This window comes from Convolutriloba macropyga, chromosome 9 (genome assembly GCF_964194025.1).
Source record: "Convolutriloba macropyga chromosome 9, txConMacr16.3, whole genome shotgun sequence".
NCBI lineage: Eukaryota > Metazoa > Xenacoelomorpha > Acoela > Convolutidae > Convolutriloba > Convolutriloba macropyga.
Window position 1 is genome coordinate 17,806,778 of NC_134476.1, and position 24,658 is coordinate 17,831,435.

A 24,658-nucleotide genomic window follows, 5' to 3' on the forward strand; every position below is an offset into this window, starting at 1 on the left:
TTTAGGCAATATATGTAGATTGTTTTTTCGAAAAAATTGGGCTTTCCCATTACACCTCCCAGCTTAGTAGTCATATAACGTATAGGATCCCGCAAGTGGAGTGGTCCAGGTACCTTAATTGTGGGAGCTGCGCTGGTATAGGCTCAAAAATTTAGCTTTCCGCCAATAAATCGAATAGAAAATATGATCAAAAGAACTTTTTCGTAAATCCCTCTCTCTCTCTCTCTCTTACACATAAAGAAACCTAAAACAATTGCTTGTAAGCTCAATTCTTCCGAAAACGATAGTTGACGAAAAAATACCACCACATCTATAGGATACAGACTAAAAAATATTCAACTATTTATTAGTGCGGTTCATTTCAGATTTGGGATGTATTGAAGAATTAGTGCAATGCCTCTCAAACCGGTAAAGCAATTGCCGTCAACTTATTATGATAGCACTTCCAAAGTGAATCCGGTTTTGACAGCGTTCGAGCAGGAGTACGAAGAATTTTGCAAATTTTCCTTGAAAAGGGTAGAAGAAAAGAATCAGAATGCTCTACCTGAGGACGACGTATATGCAAGGGGGTGAGTGCTAATATCAAAAGTTACATTACCAAAATTTCCGGATCTTTTCCGTTTGTGCCCCTACAGCTTATTTGGTGCGTATTATATGCACCCCCAGGAGCACGTGCCATATTTTTCATAATGATTTATTACGTGCACTGTAACTAGGCGTTTCATGTTTCATAACGTACTGGGGGGGGGGGAGGCACAAGCGGAAAGATCCGAACTTCCATATCTTCCCACATTCTGGGAAAAAAGGAGAACTATGTGCTAGTCCATATTTTTGCGTTTTTCAACCGGTCTTTTAAAAACTTTTTTGAACCCATGTAAAAAACAATGCTACCATTGTGAGTTCTCTGAAATTAAAATAGCTTAAATGCAAGAATTAGCCGAATGGCAGAAATTAGAATTAGAGATGAATACTTATTTTTGATTGGCCAAACATTCGGAATGGGTTAAATTAAATTGAACCAAATATAAGAAATGTCGAATTATTTAGTTGTCGTTGCTTGATTTTCTATGATGTGCGGTCAGTTGCGCTTCGTGGCCGCGACCTTACTGTGATTAAGATATCAGCGAATCAGATCACGGCAAATATTTGGCTCTGAATCTCTTTTTCTGGCTCTACCCGCGTCCTCCAATTGTTTTGCTGCTTTTTTATAGCCTAAAAAGCTAAAATGAAAAAAATGGTAATTAATTGCTCCCGAACGAATTTGAAGCAATTATTGATAACCTGTGCCTTTTATATGCAATTTTTTGGTTGACCGTTTTTGCGCTTTTGTTCTGAAAATTTTTGGGAACCTAAGCTTGCCAATCTACGGGACTTGATTTAATTTTGCTTCGTTTTCAAGAATTGTTTAGACAAGGGCTATTCTTCGATTCAGCATTTCATATATATTATTCATATTTAATCTGTTTATAGTCTGTAAACTCTAAAAAAATTTTTTATCCAAACTTTTCATTTTTTGAGAAAAATTTAATGGTCGCCTTTTGCAGTCTGTCTCAACCAAAAACAATATGGCACGGTAAATTTTTTGTCCGTAGCCTGTCCAAAGCAGTTACCTGATGCTTTTATATTATGATACCAAATATGAATGTGGGAACAGTCAGCGCAACACACAGAATCATGGGAGCGTTGCTGTCTTTTCTTTTTAGGTCAAACAAATTGTATAAATTGTGGAATTCATACATGCATCGATTGCCTCGAGAATACTTTATTGAAAAGCTTATGGAACTTGGTGACTTCTTGTGCTCATTGAAAGAATACGAAATTGCGCTCTATCAGTGCTATGAAACTTACTTCGCATTCACAAATATATGGATTCCGGACGACAAGTTCCAAGATTTAGATGCTCTTTTAGCGACGGGACATTTTTCGTCAACTGTAGATGACGCCCATACGGTAATGAATTTAAAGTTCACCCTTTTGTTTTTTAAATTTCTTTATGGCGTACAAAATTGTTTTTTTTTTTCAGATTCGAGCTTTGATCGGAGCAGCCTCGTGTAAATTTCGAATTATCACCTGGAATGATAGGTCTCTGCAGGTAGCTCTATTATCGTAATTCATTCATAATTCATTTTTTAAATTTAACCATATATATACTGATTGATTGTTTTTAGTCCAAACATTCTGTTGAAAACATAACCCAATTATTAATTCAACTTCGAACTGCTTCTCAACTATGCCTGCCTCTGGAACGCTTGTGCTGGCTGGTATACAACAGTAAGCTGCTTTTTTTCACGCATTTATTACCAGTTTGAGTCGATACTAGTTTCCTTGTTTATTTTAGCCACTGTTCACATTTACAATATCTGTCGTCATGTCATGATTTATGGCCACTCACGAATGGTATGATTTTGTCGTTTCTTAGCATTTAGAAAACTTAAAATTGTATTCAACAATTCCCTACCAATATAGAGAAAGAGTTTGCCGAATATAAGTTGAGGTTTGTGCTTTTATGCTTGCTTTAACTATTGTCAAATATGTCAGCATGAAGAATAAAAACACATACCCTACTTTAAAATTAAAAGTAGCGAAAAAATGATATTGGAGGACCATCCAATGCATGTTAAGCAACCTTCAGAAGAGTCGCTGGTGGAATTCTGCCTTGCTGTAGGAGTCATTGAGGTGACCTCGGGGTCATTACTGTAAGCCTGATCCATGTCAGAAACCAGCTATTTATTTCAGGCTCTGGAGTTTCTTCTGTGGGCCAGTTGCTGTTTGGAGACAAGCATTCCTCTCCTCTCAATCAGATACCTCTCCTGGAGGTCAACTCTCTATGTCGCTGTATGTCAATGCTACTTAGACCTGAAGGACCCTGTGCATGCTGAGGTAATTTATTTTAAGTTGAAAATATTTTATGTCTCTATAAATTTCCTTCGCCTGATCAAACCTTTGTTGAAAAAATTTTCTCTTTTTTGGAGACGTAATATCATTACAGTGCAGAGGTATACCCAAATCGTCACGGGCAGATATGGATTGGTCATGGATTGGTTGACTTGAAGGTTGTTTATTTCTAGGAATTCTGTGACAATTTAGAAAGTTTGTGCTTTTTTAAGACTGTCACATGTAAAATCTACATTGTCTGAATATCTGAAATGTCTGGGTATCGGTGCGTTGTTTCTTTTCGCGTAGTCATGATCGTGTATCTGGAGGTCTTGTCCTTTTGGTGCTTCTGTCCCAAGTTCACGGTCAATTTCTCGGAGAGCTTCGTCCAAATATAGGGTGTTAGTCTAGGTGTTAGTCCATCACACTTGTGAAATCCCTCTGTTGGTTTTGAATGGTTCCTCTAAAGTTTTATCATTTTTTCTCATGGTTTTTTGACTGAGTAGGCGTTTTATGATGGTGACGTTCTCTTACTCGATATTATATTTTTTCATTATGTCTATCAGCTTCTTTCTGTATGTCTATCAGTATCAATTGAGTCGGACATGTCTATTCCTGCACAAAGTTCTGAATCCTCTTCGTTGATGATCCTGCGAGAAATTTGGGTCTTTCCCATAGAAGCGCGCGCAGCTTAGTGGTTAGATAACCTATATTTCCGCCCAATCAAGGAAATGATGATTACTGAACCATGTAGCCGTTTGTGGGCTTCTCGTCTTTTTCTGTGAGTATTTCCTTCAGTGTTTTTGTGACAATTTTTTGGTCGGACTTTTCATGTCTTCTGAAGTCAATTCATCCGGTGCAGGGTTCTTGTTGTATGAGAGCTTCTTGACTCTGATTCAGTTACCAGTCTGAAAAAGCTTGTCGGCTTTTTTGCCATCTCTTCTGCTTCCGGATCGGTAAAGTGGTTCTCGATATGTTTATGTGATTTTACCTAATTTTTTTTCTTTTTCTTTCATTCGTTCAATTTGATGATTCTCTTTTTGAGTCTAAGGCTGCTTGTGCGTTGCTCTTTGCTTCAGTAATTTCTTCTGCTTCTGTTATCATTTCCTTGGTTGCGAGGAATGCTTTTGTAGCTTGATAGCATTTGCTATTCTATTTGTTTGATGTTTCAGGCCCGCTAATTTGTCTAAATTGACTTGTCCCATCTTTTCAAGGATTTTTCTTTTTTTGGCATTGGCTGTGCCTCCCATGTACTAAGTCATCAGCGTGAAATATAACATCTAGACCCTTGCATTTCAGCTCAAAATACAAATCAGCTTTGAACAAACTAATTAAGAGTGGTGACAGTTTGTGCTACTCCTGTTTTCTGTTCAATCTCTTTTGAGAAGAATTCTCCATCAAGGATCTGCTGGAAACTAGCATTTTAGCACTGATTGTATTGTGTGTAGCATGTTCCCGTGGAGACCCATTTTTATGTTTTGTGAGCAGCAGGTTCCTATTTACGAAATCGAAAGCTTTTTCGTAGTCAATGAAGCAGAAGAAGAAGATTGAATTAAGCATCAGATCACACTAATAAATTGTCCAAATTATTTACAGATTCAGAAAATAAACATTGAATTTAATTGTTTAAGAGTTTATAGAACTTTTGTAAAGGTGTCAAGTTTAAAAAGTGACTACAATAAAGAATATGGTCGGTTGATAAAAGAGTTCTTTCGCAGAATCTGCACACACATAGGTTTTTCTCCCATTGGTAACAACCTTCCATACAACAAAAATTATTGTGCAGTCCATTGGCATAGAACTTGGCTATTACTCTCCTTTGTTTTGGCGGGCAGTCTTTGAATCCATGTATATCATGAAACATCAATTTGTTTAAAAGCGTTGTCGTTGAGGTGTATTTGCTTACACCAACTTTTCCAAAAAACGGCTTCTATTTTCCGGTAATGTTGTTTTATTTCGATTTCAAAAAGTTCATCGACGTACGTCTCTAATCCGTAAGTTGAAGCTGGAAAAACAATTGAATTGAAGAGGTGTTGTGCTGAGTTGAAGCTAACCTTCTGTAGATTTAGTTTTTGGTTTATTGAAACTACTGACTGATAAGCTTTGTTCATTAGATGCTTTAGATGATGACTGGGAGATAACGTGCTGGAAAAAATTACACCTAGATAACAAAAGGTGTTAGTAAATTCAACTTCTTTTCGATATATAGAATTTTTCGTCGGCAGCTAAACGGCCACTTCTAAATTTTATGCATTTTGTCTTTACATTAATTTTCAAATAATTCCTGCTACAATACGTGTTCAGATTATTCAAAGTTTGTTGTAGTTGGCATTGGCTATGGCTCCCAAGTACTAAGTCATCAGCGTAAAATATAACATCTAGTGCCTTGCATTTCAACTCAAAATATAAGTCAGCTATGAATAAACTTAATAAAAGTGGTGAGAGTTTGTCTCCTTGTGCTACTCCTGATTTCTGTTCAATGAAGCAGGCATATTACTTGCCATTGCAGCTGATGTTATGCTTGATTTCTCTTTTCAAGTGATGTTGGTAATACAAGAATTCGTTTGATAACTTTTTGTTCCATTGTAAACATGTCAGTTTGAAAAATTCATCAGGAAGTTCTTCGGGAAGCTTCAAATTTCACCTGTTCACCTGCAAGGACATGCAACCTGGAAAGGAGCGAGACAATGTACTACGCCTTGCCATAACTTTATAGATCTCACTTCTATCGATTGATGCATGTTTTTTACCTTAAATATCTGTACACGTGTGTTTCTTAATTTTTCATCTAATTTTTTTGAGATATGTTCGTTTAATACCGTCTTTATGAAGAAGGTAATTCAACTTTTCTCTCAACATATAAAAGAAAATTTTATATAGACGCCGCTAATTTCATGTTAAATACTGCTGCAACAACCTAGATGCGGTTAATTTCAGTTTACATAGTGCTACAAAAACCTAGAGATATCTTATATAGACGTCGACTTTTTCATGTTACATAATCTGTTTTGATATCCAAAGTGTTAATTCAATATTTCTCATTAAAAAGAAAAGACATCATTTCAGCTAATTATTTGGCTTTATGGCTTCTCAAGTAAAAGGAAACGCAATCGAACACACATATATTGAGTGGAAAAGCGACTCTTCTACTTGCTTTTGAGTTTATCATGACGCTTTTTATCTTGTTTTAGGTTGGTAGTGGTTGTAATGAGAAAAAAGACGGATAATTTGGTAAAGAACCAACTTGCATCTTTTCCGTTTGTGCCCCCCCAGCTTAGTGGGCGCATATTATTTGCAACCCCCAGACGCACGTGCAATATTTTTACATAGTAATTTACTATGTAATGGCACGTGCTCTGTAACTGGGGGCGCATAACGTACTGGGGGGGCACAAACGGAAAAGATCCGAATACTGTTATCATGCCCTTGCCTTTTCGATTCAATCTACAGCATTAATAATGATCAATGGCATACGTCATTTAGAATCCGAAGATCCAGGAGATAGTAGCTAAGTTGAGCCTTGCTATAATGTGCATTTTTATGAATTACGGTCTGTGATTGTTCAAGTTTAGGCAATATATGTAGATTGTTTTTTCGAAAAAATTGGGCTTTCCCATTACACCTCCCAGCTTAGTAGTCATATAACGTATAGGATCCCGCAAGTGGAGTGGTCCAGGTACCTTAATTGTGGGAGCTGCGCTGGTATAGGCTCAAAAATTTAGCTTTCCGCCAATAAATCGAATAGAAAATATGATCAAAAGAACTTTTTCGTAAATCCCTCTCTCTCTCTCTCTCTTACACATAAAGAAACCTAAAACAATTGCTTGTAAGCTCAATTCTTCCAAAAACGATAGTTGACGAAAAAATACCACCACATCTATAGGATACAGACTAAAAAATATTCAACTATTTATTAGTGCGGTTCATTTCAGATTTGGGATGTATTGAAGAATTAGTGCAATGCCTCTCAAACCGGTAAAGCAATTGCCGTCAACTTATTATGATAGCACTTCCAAAGTGAATCCGGTTTTGACAGCGTTCGAGCAGGAGTACGAAGAATTTTGCAAATTTTCCTTGAAAAGGGTAGAAGAAAAGAATCAGAATGCTCTACCTGAGGACGACGTATATGCAAGGGGGTGAGTGCTAATATCAAAAGTTACATTACCAAAATTTCCGGATCTTTTCCGTTTGTGCCCCTACAGCTTATTTGGTGCGTATTATATGCACCCCCAGGAGCACGTGCCATATTTTTCATAATGATTTATTACGTGCACTGTAACTAGGCGTTTCATGTTTCATAACGTACTGGGGGGGGGGGGGGGGGGAGGCACAAGCGGAAAGATCCGAACTTCCATATCTTCCCACATTCTGGGAAAAAAGGAGAACTATGTGCTAGTCCATATTTTTGCGTTTTTCAACCGGTCTTTTAAAAACTTTTTTGAACCCATGTAAAAAACAATGCTACCATTGTGAGTTCTCTGAAATTAAAATAGCTTAAATGCAAGAATTAGCCGAATGGCAGAAATTAGAATTAGAGATGAATACTTATTTTTGATTGGCCAAACATTCGGAATGGGTTAAATTAAATTGAACCAAATATAAGAAATGTCGAATTATTTAGTTGTCGTTGCTTGATTTTCTATGATGTGCGGTCAGTTGCGCTTCGTGGCCGCGACCTTACTGTGATTAAGATATCAGCGAATCAGATCACGGCAAATATTTGGCTCTGAATCTCTTTTTCTGGCTCTACCCGCGTCCTCCAATTGTTTTGCTGCTTTTTTATAGCCTAAAAAGCTAAAATGAAAAAAATGGTAATTAATTGCTCCCGAACGAATTTGAAGCAATTATTGATAACCTGTGCCTTTTATATGCAATTTTTTGGTTGACCGTTTTTGCGCTTTTGTTCTGAAAATTTTTGGGAACCTAAGCTTGCCAATCTACGGGACTTGATTTAATTTTGCTTCGTTTTCAAGAATTGTTTAGACAAGGGCTATTCTTCGATTCAGCATTTCATATATATTATTCATATTTAATCTGTTTATAGTCTGTAAACTCTAAAAAAATTTTTTATCCAAACTTTTCATTTTTTGAGAAAAATTTAATGGTCGCCTTTTGCAGTCTGTCTCAACCAAAAACAATATGGCACGGTAAATTTTTTGTCCGTAGCCTGTCCAAAGCAGTTACCTGATGCTTTTATATTATGATACCAAATATGAATGTGGGAACAGTCAGCGCAACACACAGAATCATGGGAGCGTTGCTGTCTTTTCTTTTTAGGTCAAACAAATTGTATAAATTGTGGAATTCATACATGCATCGATTGCCTCGAGAATACTTTATTGAAAAGCTTATGGAACTTGGTGACTTCTTGTGCTCATTGAAAGAATACGAAATTGCGCTCTATCAGTGCTATGAAACTTACTTCGCATTCACAAATATATGGATTCCGGACGACAAGTTCCAAGATTTAGATGCTCTTTTAGCGACGGGACATTTTTCGTCAACTGTAGATGACGCCCATACGGTAATGAATTTAAAGTTCACCCTTTTGTTTTTTAAATTTCTTTATGGCGTACAAAATTGTTTTTTTTTTCAGATTCGAGCTTTGATCGGAGCAGCCTCGTGTAAATTTCGAATTATCACCTGGAATGATAGGTCTCTGCAGGTAGCTCTATTATCGTAATTCATTCATAATTCATTTTTTAAATTTAACCATATATATACTGATTGATTGTTTTTAGTCCAAACATTCTGTTGAAAACATAACCCAATTATTAATTCAACTTCGAACTGCTTCTCAACTATGCCTGCCTCTGGAACGCTTGTGCTGGCTGGTATACAACAGTAAGCTGCTTTTTTTCACGCATTTATTACCAGTTTGAGTCGATACTAGTTTCCTTGTTTATTTTAGCCACTGTTCACATTTACAATATCTGTCGTCATGTCATGATTTATGGCCACTCACGAATGGTATGATTTTGTCGTTTCTTAGCATTTAGAAAACTTAAAATTGTATTCAACAATTCCCTACCAATATAGAGAAAGAGTTTGCCGAATATAAGTTGAGGTTTGTGCTTTTATGCTTGCTTTAACTATTGTCAAATATGTCAGCATGAAGAATAAAAACACATACCCTACTTTAAAATTAAAAGTAGCGAAAAAATGATATTGGAGGACCATCCAATGCATGTTAAGCAACCTTCAGAAGAGTCGCTGGTGGAATTCTGCCTTGCTGTAGGAGTCATTGAGGTGACCTCGGGGTCATTACTGTAAGCCTGATCCATGTCAGAAACCAGCTATTTATTTCAGGCTCTGGAGTTTCTTCTGTGGGCCAGTTGCTGTTTGGAGACAAGCATTCCTCTCCTCTCAATCAGATACCTCTCCTGGAGGTCAACTCTCTATGTCGCTGTATGTCAATGCTACTTAGACCTGAAGGACCCTGTGCATGCTGAGGTAATTTATTTTAAGTTGAAAATATTTTATGTCTCTATAAATTTCCTTCGCCTGATCAAACCTTTGTTGAAAAAATTTTCTCTTTTTTGGAGACGTAATATCATTACAGTGCAGAGGTATACCCAAATCGTCACGGGCAGATATGCCCGATGTGTGTATCTCGTGTTCGTTTTTACTATGTTAATACATTGAAAGTGGTACAATATTGCGGAAAATAGCTACTTTAGCAGAAACCGGCAAAATGGAAGGGAATATAGTCTCCCGTGTTCGCAAAAGTGTCCTAATTTTAGCCGCGGAATACAAGTACAAACTTAATAACCTATTTTTTGCGCGAGTTGTATCACGCATCCGCTCCATTTATGTATTGATTTTTCGCACGCAATGTAGCTCGATTTCGCATATAATCCGCAATTAAGCCTAACTTAATTAATACTTATTTAATTAAGCCTACTTATTACTACTAGTAGTACTTTATTACTACTTTATTACTACTTATTTCTACTTATTAGTACTATTTATTACTACTTATTAAAATTGGCCAATCCCACATTGATATACAAACTCTTTGATGTGCGAGGGATTTTTCGAAAAAAATCAGTTTTTGTGGTAGCATGTATTTAAAGCACTTTAAAGCTTTGAAGGCTTCAATTAAATCTTTATTACAGTGCTTATTGCATGCTCAAAATGCGCGCGAATAATAGATACCTAAATTGAGCGGAAACGTGCTACAAGATTTGTTACCTAATTTTTGCACCGAATGTTTTTTTATTTCGCAAAATTGGCGGAACCCCTTTTGCGAAAAGTAAGATACAAAGGATGTCACCTAATTTCGTTCATTGCATGTAACTAATTTTCGAGCCAATTTTACTAAGGCGGAAATTTTGGGGTATACCTCTGCATCGTAATGATCAGTTTTTGATCAAAATTAATTCAAAAAATTATAACTAGTTGCAACTGTTCAAGTTAGTTTACATCCCGTACGAACCATTTAATTGGTTAATACCCAATAACCATCTGAAAATTCTCTTTGTTCCATCATTTCTATTTTTTTTAAAGCTGAGAACTATATGCTAATCCATATTTTGTCTTAAAAAATTGTGGACTATTTTTAAAGACATTTTCACCTAATGCGTTCACACATGTCTTTCGCTTGATCAAGCATTTGCCGAATGTCCTACACCCGGTATACCTATCACAAGCTCCTAATTTTTTTCCAGTCATTTGCCAAGCGTGCCCTTGTCAAAATAGACGAACTGAACGAACTTGAGAAGAGCAGTGCGAGCAAGAATGACGTCACGACTGTGCCCTTGTTCCGAGCTGCCACCATTAGAGTTGGAGTCGTCATATTTCTGAGACAGATTTACGAGTTCAAAAAGCGACAGAGACTCATGCCCAATAGACCGAACAAGAACAAGAGTTTGAGAGACATCGCCAACGTAAGATTTTTAATATATAAGCTTTAATTATCAGCCATATTATCTACCTTTAAATATTTGGACCAATTTCAGTACAGTGCTTTTAACAGCCCTTTGATTTTTCTTCAACCAATTTAGACTACAAGTGGAGACGAGGTTCGTATAAATCAATGTTTTCATTCATGCCGAAATTCATTATAGCTGCTGCAGAACTCTAGCTCATAAAATTCATTTTATTGTTGAATTACAGCATCCTTTTAGGGTACCAGGTTAACCAGTTTCTGATGCAAAATTATACGAGGAGGCACCTGCTTCTGTGCTTTGAAACTGCTAATTCCGACTTTCCTCTTTAATGGATAATTAGAGGGTCGATTTCATCTTCAGCAACTTTGAGGCGTAAATAAACTCATCTGAAATAAAAATAAGAAACGAGAAAATAAAGGAACATCTGGAAACTCGAGAAAATTAAGAAATTTATCAAAGTGTATAGAACAAATGTTATCAGAGCCGTTAAAATTATAAGCTACCTTCTAGCATTAGAAAGCTACTAGGTGCTATTAGAAATAAAATAATGAAATGACAAAATAATTAAAGGGCGAAAATGAGTCAAAACTTTCTTAAATTAATGGTTTTGCTGAAAATTGCTATCAATATTGCTGAAAATTAATACGCTTAGGCGTCAAAAATTACTGAAAGCAACTTCAAAGAACGTCAAAGTAGCTCGAAATCAAAAAGATGCGACAAGAAATGCGATTTAACGTCAACTGAAATTGTATTTACAAGTGTTGTGCAATCCATTGTAAACAACTTTGAAAATCTTAAACCTTTAATGATAAAAACAATACAGCATTAGAAACTACATAGCGCTCTCGGCTAACAATGTGAATTGAAAAATGGAAGATATTTTCATAGAAATCAGAAATTCACAACTCTACTTCGAAATTAAGTGCTGTCAAAATGGTTTCGAAATGATGGCGAAAAAAAGATAGTTGCGCCCTTATATTTTAAACTAAAAAATTGGATCAATTCAAAGCTCATGTATTTGTTTAGATATTGTGCAAATTGAATAAGTAGGAAAACGGAAATCAGATGCGGTAAAATTCACTAATTTACTTAAATGTTTTGAAATTAAACATTATCTCTTCGAGACTAATAGCTGCTTACTGCGATTTATTTAAGTGTTGACAATCGTAACGTCTTAGATAAGCAATAGTCTTTTTCACTTATTTGCCTTGAGTGATCTGATGAAACAATGATAACACTGTCTAAGCGATTATTTGGTAACTATCGGAGAAAAAAATGTTGCCAGAAATACCTAAATCACAGCAAAAACAACGCCCAAATATTTTCCACAATTTTTTTTTTAATGTATAGTACAAACGTACCGGAAGTTATGTCCAGTGAAAACAACTTGAAAAACTCCAAGTGAATTGGTCTAAATCAAATCATTAACAATGTTCTTAGTTAATGCTTACCTGTAATTGTTGAACCGCTAGTAGACCGTTTCAACGATTGTATAAAGAGCCATACTGTTCCGCAGTGTTTCAAAAATTCGAAGTATTGGCACGGCATAAAAAGAAAACATGGATGCTCCCGAAAACTATACACCAATAAGTTCGCTACAAGCCATAGGCAAAATTTTCTAAAAATTTATTTACAAGAGAATTGTTAGGCTCATCTCCAAAAACAAACTCTTTTCTTCTGGACAACTTGGTTTCCGTTCAAAAAAATCCTGTGTTTTGAAACTACTGAATTAATTGAAAATGTAAGGTGGTGTTTAAATAGCAAAACCCGTTTTGAAATAAGGGTTATTAGGCTAGTCAATTGTAATTATGCAGCACTTGGAAATTGACTCCGGTTGAGGCTGACTATGACTTATAATTTTGGCAAATTGAATAGCCTGTTTCCTTCGGATCTTGAAAATTTGAATTTGACACGGCTCAATTTTTTAGTAGATCAAATTTTCAAAAACACTTTTGCAGGGTAAATCTCTGATTTAATTTTTGGCTGATTAGTGGCTGAGGCACATACTAGATCATACATTTCTGAAAAGTAACACTTAATTGATGGGGTTTTGAAAAGGGATGACGTCACCTAAACAAGCTGTAATTTTTTTCTGAAGTACCTCTTGAAAACATTTATATTTCTTAATTACAAAATTGTTTTCAAGGAGTTCAATTCAATTAATAAATTAAAATAAAACTCGGATCAAACCCAAAACTTCACAAATTCTTTTTAAGAATTATCAGAACCATCATGCTCAATAGCTAACCTTTGTAACATTCATATACTTGTAACAAGGCATCATTTTAAATTATGTGGATCTGATAACACTCCCTAAAAGAAAGCAGAAATAAGCAAAAATCTCAATACAAATGCACTATATAAAAAATTCTACGATATGGAAGAATCGCAAAACAGACAGAAAAAGCTAGATGACCTGAGATCTAGAGTATTTGTAGGATTGTTTTTTCTCAGCTTAGCAGAGCTCAGGTTACTGCAGTTCAACTCAATTTCTATGAGTTGATCTCTTTTGAACATCGATGTTTTCGTCAAAATGTAGGAAGACATCTAAAAGGAACAGAGTGCATGCCAATCTATCTCCTGGTTTGTAAAAATGAGGATTGGATTTTTATTAATAGCTGCCCTCATCTTCTCAGCCGGCTATTATAGCGCTCCTATTTTTTACAATTCAAAGAATTTGAATTGTATTGGGGCGCTGTCTTTTTTTTAAGATCTGTTCACACATTTTCATGATTTTTGAAGTCAAATTGGAGTTGTGATTTTGGTCACGCCGAAACAGGAAGTGGAGCGAAAAAGCGAGTGCTTTTGCGGCGTGAATTTTTTTCGCTCTAATTTTAAAGTAGAGTGAGAAAACAGTGTTTGAACAAAAGTTCGGTTTCTCGGTAGTGGTTTTTTGTTCACATGCGGCAATTTCACTTTGATTTTTACTGTTTTTTCGAGTTTTTGGATCGGATTTTTTTCCAAATGGTTTTTCCAGTCCATTCATAGTCCGTTCAAGGTCTAGTTTTCTGTCTAGTCAATGAAAATTCTTTGAATTGTGCGTCGGGACTTGTCCTGCTATGTTTTTTTTGTTTCGTCGTCTGACGCTCTTTTTTCGTTTTACATTTGTTCACACAGCAAAGCTGAAAAAGTCAAACTTTCTGAATGACTTCTTCCTCTCACTAACGGCATTTGCGCGCGTGACGTCATTTCTCACTCGCTTTAGCAAAAGTTTTTAGGTTATTTGCGTGATTAAAAGCAATTCAAAATGAAGAGAGTCAGTATAAAAAAATCGAAGTCAGAAATAGAAACGGGATAAACCCATAAAGCCCATTTTTAGATGCCCGGTACTTGAACTTTGTTCTCATAAGTTTTAGTTACTACCTATAATGCTTATTGGTATCCATACTAGACCCTGTAGCCTCTCACTCAGAGACAGGAGTATCTTCAACTACAAAATGACATCAAATTAAATCGCACTTAAAAATGTTTTCATACAAAAATCAATTTTCGTTGATATTTTCTTTTCTTTCAATCCCAATAGAGTTATGGGAATCAACGGCGGCTATTTTCCGGCAATCTGCCGGGTGTGTTTTTTTCCTAACTCATGGTTAAAACCAAAATTTTTATCTGCTTTTGTTGAAGTAAGATGTTAAAATCACTTTCTATGGAGTTTCTAACTGTTCCGGTAATATTAAATATCCATAATCATTGGTAAAAGGAGATTCTTGCTTAATAGAAAATTGAGATCTTTTCCGTTTGTGCCCTCCTCCAGATTATTGGAAGCATATTGTTTGCGTTCCCCGAATGCACCTGCCATATTGCCATAAATTTACAACGATATATTATTTATGACACCTGCTTTGTAACTTGGGGGGGGGGGGGGGGGCACAAACGGAAAATATCCGATTATTGTTTTGATGGATAGCACTATTTCAGTATAATTTATACACAGAGGAATACACAATCTCTACGAGGTCATCGATAGGTGCTGGAAATCATACACAAACAACATCAGTAGCAGTGTTATGAAATTTTAAAAATTAAAACAAGTTTTCGAAAAATTAAAACAAGTTTTGATTAGTTACTTTAGATAAAAAACTTCTCATTTTAATATTTCTGCTTAGAATTCGTGGCCGCGAACTGGAACTGAGAAGATGTTGAACGAAGTATTCGATGGTTCCGCTGCCCAGTTTCTGACAATATTGGAAGTGGTGAATGATCCTAACAAGAGGACAGCATTCACAGCCTCGCCACAGAGTGAACAAGATGACATCTGGAGTGAGGTCTACTCAGAACTCTTCTTCGCTGGAGCTGAAATTGTAGCTGGTCAGTTGAATACAGTCTTTATTTCATCTGGTGTTTTCCAGATTATAATTATGTTTGGTCTCTGTCTACTCAGAAGCTGAAATGTTGCGTGGGAAGGAGGAGGCTAATTTTTTGTTCAACTGCCATCTTTACTTGCATGGGATTAAAAAATCGATTTCCGATAATGAAATTTGTATGAACTTTTCTTCAAATCTACAGCCAAGTTGTTAATGATCAAACTCAAAACCTAAAATTGGCGGAATAGTTAGCAAAAAAAAAATTTGTTACCTTTTTGCAACTATTGTATTTTTTAAAAGATACCGAAATTTTTCTGGCTGTAAGTGTACATTAAATCAATATGTATTTACTGATCAACCTGCTCATGTACTGAGTATAAAAATGTTCAAATACATAACCCAGAGTTGTCATCTTGATTATACCAGTTTTCATAATTTTTTTGATATTTGACTGTCTGGAACAGAACATTATGTACCAACGCTCATTACCGCGCCTCCATTATAGTTAGTTTAATTTGCGTAACAATTTTGCTCCAATCTTTTCCTTCAAATTTCAGCAAAATTTCCAGCAATCGATTAAAGCTTCTTTCTCAATGGGAAAAAAAAACATTTTACAGGCGGTGGTGGCATTGCGAAGGAAATCACAAACCACGTTGGAATTGCAAATGTCAGCAAATCAACAGACACACTCATGGAAATGGCATCCAAAGGTAAACTGTGCGATATCTTTCAGTTATTTTGCAGGTTGTCTTGCATCTTTAGTTTTTCAAAGCGCGAACAAATATTTTGAGGTTTATTAATCCTTATTAATTAATTTATTAATCCTTATTAATCTGCGTGACTACTGGTTTCTGATATCTATGATATCCCGTGCTCAGTTCTTGGTTCTTGTCAATTTGTGAAGTAAAAATGCCAGCTCTTAAAATATTGAATCATTTTGACTCTAGTTTGTCGTCTATCCTTTCGAGAGGATCTTTCCCCCTCACCGCCTTGTCATTTAGGATCCCGTCCCCCAGAATTAAACTGCTAATTTCATAAGAAAACATCACAAATTGTGCTTTTCAGGTTTAGATGGCGTGACAGTAGAATCGCTGATAAAATTCGTAAAATTGGCCTTCTGCTACGAACAATGGGACTCATTGTTTGCGATGTTGGAACCCGCAATAAGACTCTTAGAGGTCAGTCGATAGTTTTTTCTCGCTTGAGTTTCTTTAAACAGACTCGGCTGTTGGGTTAGCATTATCGGATCTCTTCCGTTTGTGCCCCCCACCCCCAGCCTAATGGGTGCATATTATTTGCACTCCCCAGACGCACGTGCCATATTTTAACATAGTGATTTACTATGTAGAAACATGTGCTCTTTAATTGGAGCTGCATAACCTAATGAAGGGGGGGGGCACAAGATCCGCATTATCGATATGTTACTGAACTACATAGCTCTGAAAAAACTCAATAAATAATTGCTGTGCCAATCAAAGAGCGAGAGATTTCAGGAGTTACTGCAAATGACTTTTCTTGTTAACCATATTCGTGGCATTTGTAAAGTGTTCAGTAACTTAACTAACTGCCAGTTTTAAAACCCGAAGATAATGTTCGCGATCCTGTTCAAGAAGCATATCTTTGAAAACGATCTATCAAAAGCTTGAATTAGACAATACTTAAAATCTTAGTCGAAGTGCAAGTTTGCATTCCACTTTATTTATCTGTTGCCAGAGCGGTGCTCCTCACGTGTCTGCATATGTTCACGAGGCACAGTCCCTCCGGATAGTGTCTGGGTTGGAACAGTTGCACCCGAATGCGAGGAAACACCGGAGATTCCTCCAGTTGCAGACTGAGAGCCAGGCTACTATTGAGAGGGAGGGAGGGGATATGCCATCTACTTACCAACTGAACAAGCAAGGCATGTAACTATTTCGTTTTGTGTTAATAAAGGAATCCAGTCTGTTTCAGCCCCCTTTGACCTCGCTAAAACTTTGACCTGCCCCCGACAAGTCTCGAACGGATTGGCGAGACGATTAAAGCTCCGGCTAAATATTGTTGCTCACTTTTAAAAAAAAATCAGTTTTTGGACTTACACTGCAATCTTTTTCCCCGTATTTTGAAATTCGAAAATGGTACATTCATTACATGGATCTTTTCCGTTTGTACCTCCCGTTTTATAGCACGTGCCATTACATAGTAAATACTTATTTAGAAATGTGTCATCGCTCGGGGGTCCAAAAAAAAGTTGAACCCACTAGACATCTAAAATAATCTGTATGGTTCAGGCAGAATTGTCTCAACTTATCAGAGCCCCTTCTGGCGCTATTAAGATTGGCCTCTAGTACTGTTTTTACATCAGCTACTGAGCAAAGAGGCTTGGTAATGTGCGTTTGCACATAATGTTATCACCCCACTCATCCATATTTTAACTGAATTGTCTACCAAATGAAGAAGAGAGAGGAAGATTTCTCAAAAATTCAGTTACTCTTCGAAAACAAATGAGAAAATTGTAATAATTTTAAATCACTAAGTGAATTTAATAATGCGGCATTTGAGGAACGGTGAGGACCTACAATTGGCAACTACGATACAAGCCAAACATCAAAATAAAACAACAAAAAACCGTAATTATGGACGGAGGTAAAGTCATTTAAAAATCACTAAGAAAAAAAGTCAAAATTATATCAAATAAAATAGAAACTAAAACACATTAACCTTTTTTTCCACTAGAAAGGAAATGGAACCTGTCCTTAATGAGAGTAGGTATCAGGTCGACAAAAAGGAGAACAAAAAAATCCAAATGACATTGATATTTTTGGAAACAAATAAACCCAATGTCATTAAAACCATTAGTTATCATCTGATGTTTTTGGCAAATTAATTTGGCAAAAGAAATTTTCAATATATACAAAATAAATGATGCATTTTGATAAATAACGATTTAATTTAGCAAAAGGCCGGCAAAGTGTTAGTTCAGAACACTTTCTTAGGATGTACAAGTTACAAATGGCCCTCATCTGAGTAAAACGAAAACAAACTTTTGCAGCAGTTTTCAGGTCTGCACTTCCAATAAATGTGGACAAAGTTGGCTAAAGAAGCATATTTAGTGTCATTTTCAAGAAAGAAAGACAGTTATCTACAATCGAAGCGAAGAGTGACAATTTTAGCTAAAAGTGTCGGATCGAACAGTTCAGAAGCTCTCTTCTATCTTTGAAGATTGAATCAATAACACTAATTTTTATATTTTTGAACACTGTTTTTGCAATTGATCAATATTTAAAAGAATAACGGAAATCTAACGAAAGTTCTCAAAACTTTAATCCTCGGTAACTCCATGGAAAATCGAAATTCAAGAAAATCTTTTCATTTGATATTCTGCGCTTGTTGAATTTTTTAATGTTACCACTCACAACTTTGCACCAAAATTAACTGAACAAAAAAACGAAAAAAAAACAGTTGAGCATGTAGTTCCTCCCCCGCTAAGGTGGGTCGGAACAATAAAAAAAAAGGTCGGATCAGATATGTTGCTGAGATTCGTTGTCTTTCAGAACTGAGAGCCCGTGGTAAGTGGAATGCTGAACGTTGGTAACCTTGGGTTCAATCACTGTCATGGGTTTTTCTGTTATATTTTCAAGTTCTTTCATTTACCTTGTTTAAAAGTTGAGACAATTTGTGAACGCAGGCCTCTTAACTCCGATAATTGAGGCAAATCTCAGGCATGCATATGCACCTGAAATTCATCTGAACTAAGGTTTGGGGAAATTTGACTTAAACTTTTTTACCCTCAAATGTTCTGTAATCAATTTTATCTGTTGGGTGTTCTGGAAGCTTTTGTTTGTTTAATGCTTTTTTTCTAAAATTCAAAAGTTCAAAACAATAATAAATTTTCGGATATTTTTATGCTTTCAGCTGCTGCTTCCAAAAAACCTGAAACAATTGAAGACTGGCTGGACTTTTCTTCAATAATGCTCAGATGTCTGCAGCATCCACAAGTAAGTCGCACAGTCATTTTGTTTAAAAACTTTATTTTGCTATTTCGTTTAAATTTTTAAGTTTTAAGGAATTATCTCAGATTTGAAGTAAAATCTAAAGAAATTTTAATTTCACGTTCGAAAATGTACCCACGGCGAGACTCGAACTCGCAATCTTCTAGTTAGGAGCCAGACGCCTTATCCATTAGGCCACGCGGGCGTGAGAATTCATTCGCGTGCTTGAAAGTTTTTCCTCCCAGTACCACGATGCCTGTAGTGTTTTTCTAAATTCCAGCTATTATGACAATCTGATGAAAAAAGCTGATTTCCAATTGGTCCTTCTAGTTGTCATGCAAAACTTACTTCAATCAATATCTTTAGACGTTTTAAATTGTAAACAATCTGCTCGTTCTTAATTAATTCTGTTTAGCTTCAAAGACTGCGTGCTTGATTAAAATATTCGTAGATTGCTTTTAAGCTATTTCCACAGTTCGAATATGGAGGACGTCATGTCATGCCAATAGGATCTATGGCCTCGAGTAATATTTGAATATTTGTTTTAATTGAAAATTGGGTTCTATTCTCTTTCAGCCCCCCCCCCCCACCCCAGTGTTTTTATGCCCCCCAATTACACTTCATGTGTTGTTATATAGCACGTTGATTATGTATAAAAATTAGCATGTGCATCTGGGGGAATTAAAGTTCTATGTCCACTAAGCTTGGGGGGGGGGGGGGTGGCAGAATAGATCCTGAAATTGAAAGGCTTTTTTGGGTCTTTCCCAATATACCCCACACTCGCCTGCAGCTTAGTGGTCAATAACCTATAGTATCATGCAGCACCCCACCCCCCCCCCCCCCCCCCGACCTTGTGCATCTCTCAGAAAAAAGTATGGCACGTGCGTCTGGGGAGGGGGGTGCAAATAATATATGCACCCACCAAGCTGATGGGTTGAGATAAGATAAAAAAATAAAGAAAACTTTTGTTTGGTACAATTAACTAACTCAGAGCTATTGAATCAAAGCGATGTTACGATCAAGTGATTAATTTTCTTATTGTTCTCATTTTTTTTGAAAAAAAAATGAGAGAACTTTTTGCTGGCCCCGTTTTTTGTTCAGACAATTTTTGACTTTATTAAGGGCATCACAGACTAGCATTTGTGGTATCAATTTGAAGTTTTCTGCGTCTAGAATTTCACTACAAAGAGAAATTTTAGGATTTTGCTTTTTTGAAAAAAAAAATGTTAATCATTTTCTACCCTCTAATTCAGGCAATTTAACCCAACTTTTGATCAAATTTAGTGACATTTTTGGCCAAAATTCAAACATTTACGACAGCTAGCGGTTTTTTTCGAGGGTTTCTTTGAAACCAAGTATATTACCATTTTTTCAACGTCTTCTTATTGTACACAAATACAAACATAGATTTGTTTGGGAAAAAATTGCAACAATTTTTCAGCCAAATTTTGGACATTTTAATGAATTGTTGACCCGCCCTCACCTGTGTTAACTTAACTTCTCATCCAACATTTAGTTCGTTTTAAATCTTTGTTGAAGTCTTGATAAACAGGTTAAAATTTCTTAAGATCTATCGTAATGGTTATCTATCAGATCTATTAATTGAGGTCTGTTAATTTTTTTTGGAAAATCAAAAAATTGTAAAGATATTTGATGTCGAACCGAAAACATAAAAGAGGTTTTAAATTTTCGTGGTAGCATGCACTTTTCCCATATGAACAATTAACTGAAACCAATCAATAATGACTCATTCTGCATTTTGTACATTTTAGACTACACGAGTCTACACGAAAAAAGAAGAAATCAGATTCTTTTTTTCTGACATTATAAATTCGTCATTAGTTAAAACAACAAATAATTTGAGTTGTATGGAGCAGCTCCAGGTACTCACTCAGCTATTATTGAGTTCCATTTTCTTGTAAGTTGGATCGCTTTTGGTTGCAGTCTTTTTTAAGGAACGATTCATAATTTCGATGATTTTTGAGGTCACATGGAAGTCATTTTTAAAACCATCATCTGGTAGCAGAGCAATTTATCACAATGGGGCACCGGTATAGAAAACATTTAACTTCAGCGAGCGAGCGGCTAATTTTGAGATGAACGAGAAATCAGATATTCATGCGTTTTTGTTGACATCTTCGTGCTTTGACCGATGCCTTAATGTTATCCCTTTTAATAACCAGATTGTTTCCTCATTATTATTATGAACAACTAACAAGTTTTTTCTTTCGGCTTTTGGTTTTATCTGTGTGAATTACTTTTTGTGATTCAGATAATTTTTGACATTTTTGGAAACTGTTTTTTTTTAATTTGATTTGTCTCCTCTAAATGGTCTTCCTTGGCGGCTTGCCAGATTGTCATTATTGATGACAATTTATGTTGAAAAAAGACAGTTTTTAGCATTTGGTTTCATTTATAGTCATGGAGTGCACGCGCTTATGAACGACAGTTTTTTCAAAACAGATTTTAATTTTGAATTTTCGTTGTCATGTTTGCTCTCCGTTTTTTCCTTCTTGTTGATGATCGTTTTTTGAGTTTTTTATGATGATCGGTTTTGAGTTTTTTCCAATCAATTTAACACAATTTTTGTTGATGATCGTTTTTTGAGTTTTTTTCAATCAATTTAACACAATTCGGACTTCAATTGTTCCATCTTTCCGTGTTTGAAGTATTTAACGACGTTTTTTAAGGAGTTAAATATTACAACTAAATTTTAAAAAATATATATTTGTTTTTCGCTGTTGAAGAACCTTTCGTCTTTCTGTTCAAACTAAAAACAATTACGAGGTCTTGGGTGCTCTTCAGTAAAGTATATTTTTCTCCTTTTGACACTTCTTGTACGTAGCATATGGTTCTATCAAATTTGATAATTATGACCATTCGAAATTTATAGTTTTGATGCTCATACAATAATATATTCTTTGTCGGAGTTCAAACCAGAACTAGAACTTTAAGCTATTTTTTGAAATGCTTCAAAGACTCCTATTTTAAGTTCACAGGCATATGAGCTATCAAAATTTTTTCACTAATTTGCTGCTGTCACATAGAAAAACATATCTCAAGATGTGAAGAAGAAAGCTGAGCTTTTTATACCCACTGAGCTTTAAATATAAAGAAATATGTATTTACTTTTTTATATCCTGTTTTTTATAAAGCTGTCATAGTTGGCATTTTCGAATAATTGAGATCGTTCTTTCGCAATTGTGTAACACCATTTGCTTTATCGTTAACAGAAGACGTCAGTAGACAAGAACTATCAGTTCAGGAAAATTGCGTTTTCTTCGTTACTTTTCTTTGATTGAGTTATATTCCAGGAGTTTTCCTGCTATGTTTATTAATTGCTCAAACAGATTCATCGTTTCGCCTTCTTTTTCTGCTTCTCCATACGGCTGTCTGCATTAATTTTTTACCTCGCTAAGCTATTTAACTCCTTCGTTTTTACAAATCAACGTTAAGGGTATTTTCGAACATTTTTCCGTGTTTTCTGTTTTGAACTTCGGTTAGTTAACTAGCTTTTTTCGAGGAGCTTGATTAAAACAAATGTTTGTTTGTTTTTTTTATTGATTTGTTGTATGCTATTTGTTGAACGTGATTGTAAGAACGTTCTGTGTCACGCTCAGAACAAGCAAGCCTTCTTGTTCTTTTTTGTTAACATTGTTGTAATGTTTCCCATTATAATCCCCAACACCTTAGTGGCCACATAGTTTATAGCCCCCTCCCCTCAATAATGATAAACATATTATAGTGTGTGTGGGGCTATAACGTGAAGTACCAAAAGTTTGTTCTGAAGAGCACTTTCAATATCAAAATTCACGGTGATCAGCAGTCTCTCGGCTTAAAATAATTGAAACTGAAAATGAGTTAAAGAGGTTATGCGGTCCTAAGTCACAAAGAACCTAAGTCATTATTGATGACAATTTATGTTGAAAAAAGACAGTTTTTAGCATTCGGTTTCATTTATAGTCAATGAGTGCACGCGCTTTGAAACGACAGTTTTTTTTTCAAAACAGAAGAATTTAATTTTGAATTTTTGTTTTCATGTGTTCTCTGCGTTATGTTTCCTTCTTGTTGATGATCGTTTTTCAACACAATTCGGACTTCAATTGATCCATCTTTCTGTGCTTGAAATATTTAACGACATTTTTTAAGGTATTAAGTTTTAAAACAACTAAATTTAAAAAAATATATATTTTTATTTTCTCTATTGAAGACCATTTCGTCTTTCTGTTCAAACATAGAAGAAAACATCTCAAGATATGAGGAAGAAAGCTGAGCTTTATATATCCAATGGGCTTTAAATATAAAGAACTATGTATTTAAAGACATTAGAAAAGATAATAAGTGGCGGTAAAGACCAATTGAGAACAACACCAAAAGAGCATCAAAAAAGCAAGACTAGATCTCATGATAAGCCAACAATTTTTCTACAATACAGAGGCAACCTTATGCGAATTGCAAGGGGTTTTTATAACGCGGAAATTAAGATCATGCCTCCCCACCCTGAAATCATCTTTCGATAGAGACCTGAAATCCCCCTTGTTATGAGATAAAATATAATGGATGCGGATCCATCTTTGTTGGGCAAACAAGCCGGCATATTACCACAAGGATAACAGAACATCAAAAGAAGGATTCACAGGTGGGTCAACATCTGGTTGAATGTTGGCGCCACGAATGACATTGAATGGAAAATTCTGGACGCCTGTCGGACAGTAGAAAAACTAATGACTATCGAAGCTATATGCATCAGCAAGCTGAAGTCGGCACTAAACACACGCGATGAATATAGGGGGCGGGATATCACGCTAAAATAATTGTTCAAATCATAATTTTGACTAGATAAGGATACTTTGTGCATGACAAGACGAAATTTGCATAACCTCCACAAGAGGGATACTTAGGGTTAGGGCAAATTCGGAATACCCTCAAAAATAAAAAAAATATGGCCAAAATCGAAAAATCTGCAATAGGAATGTTTTAAAAGAAATTGATAACAGATGTATTTATGAGTTAGAAATAGGCTAAATATTGTATAAAGGAAAAATTTTTTGATTGAATTTTTTAGAATAGTTCCTAGAATTGTTTTAATTGTGGTCTCAGACAAATGTAAATACATATTCATTTTATCCTTTAACAATTTGTGAAAAAGTTTTAACCTGACGATAAACGTAAAGTTCAAAAACGTTTGTTTTAAATATCGGAAGTAATTTTAATTTGACAAAATGGTTTATTTTACAATATGTATTTACTTTTGTATATCTTGATTTTTATAAAGCTGTCATAGTTAGCATATTCGAATAATTGAGACCGTTCTTTCGCAATTGTGTAACACCATTTGCTTTATCGTTAACAGAAGACGTCAGTAGACAAGAACTGTCAGTTCAGGAAAATTGCGTTTTCTTCGTTACTTTTCTTTGATTGAGTTATATTCCAGGAGTTTTCCTGCTATGTTTATTAATTGCTCAAACAGATTCATCGTTTCGCCTTCTTTTTCTGCTTCTCCATACGGCTGTCTGCATTAATTTTTTTACCTCGCTAAGCTATTTAACTCCTTCGTTTTTACAAATCAACGTTAAGGGTATTTTCGAACATTTTTCCGTGTTTTCTGTTTTGAACTTCG

The 24,658-nt window shown here is 35.5% G+C and overlaps 2 protein-coding genes and 1 non-coding gene across 17 annotated transcripts in view; 2 read left to right on the top strand and 1 right to left on the bottom strand.

Moving 5' to 3' along the window:
* The first annotated feature begins 344 nt into the window (after window positions 1-344).
* LOC142346144 (cilia- and flagella-associated protein 54-like) lies at window positions 345-6,101 on the top strand. Its single transcript, XM_075398652.1, has 7 exons — window positions 345-569; window positions 1,704-1,950; window positions 2,024-2,092; window positions 2,169-2,271; window positions 2,339-2,397; window positions 2,737-2,880; window positions 6,066-6,101. Exons 1-7 carry the CDS (start codon window positions 394-396, stop codon window positions 6,099-6,101), a joined length of 834 nt encoding a protein of 277 aa, XP_075254767.1. The 5' UTR covers window positions 345-393.
* Window positions 6,102-6,786: 685 nt separating this feature from the next.
* LOC142345649 (cilia- and flagella-associated protein 54-like) overlaps window positions 6,787-24,658 on the top strand; it is a 129,839-nt gene continuing 111,967 nt past the window's right edge. For 14 of the 15 annotated variants that reach the window (XM_075397830.1, XM_075397831.1, XM_075397828.1 and 11 more), the window contains exons 1-13: window positions 6,787-7,010; window positions 8,152-8,398; window positions 8,471-8,539; window positions 8,616-8,718; window positions 8,786-8,844; window positions 9,184-9,327; window positions 10,545-10,763; window positions 14,873-15,074; window positions 15,688-15,780; window positions 16,136-16,248; window positions 16,784-16,970; window positions 18,601-18,615; window positions 18,962-19,044. In XM_075397830.1, coding sequence (XP_075253945.1) covers window positions 6,835-7,010; window positions 8,152-8,398; window positions 8,471-8,539; window positions 8,616-8,718; window positions 8,786-8,844; window positions 9,184-9,327; window positions 10,545-10,763; window positions 14,873-15,074; window positions 15,688-15,780; window positions 16,136-16,248; window positions 16,784-16,970; window positions 18,601-18,615; window positions 18,962-19,044 — 1,710 coding nt within the window. In that variant the 5' untranslated portion in view covers window positions 6,787-6,834. The remainder of the gene's footprint in view (window positions 7,011-8,151; window positions 8,399-8,470; window positions 8,540-8,615; window positions 8,719-8,785; window positions 8,845-9,183; window positions 9,328-10,544; window positions 10,764-14,872; window positions 15,075-15,687; window positions 15,781-16,135; window positions 16,249-16,783; window positions 16,971-18,600; window positions 18,616-18,961; window positions 19,045-24,658) is intronic. The other variant, XM_075397829.1, reaches the window with a different exon arrangement.
* On the bottom strand, window positions 19,171-19,243 carry Trnar-ccu (transfer RNA arginine (anticodon CCU)). The gene has a single exon. It is a non-coding gene; the product is annotated as a tRNA-Arg (tRNA).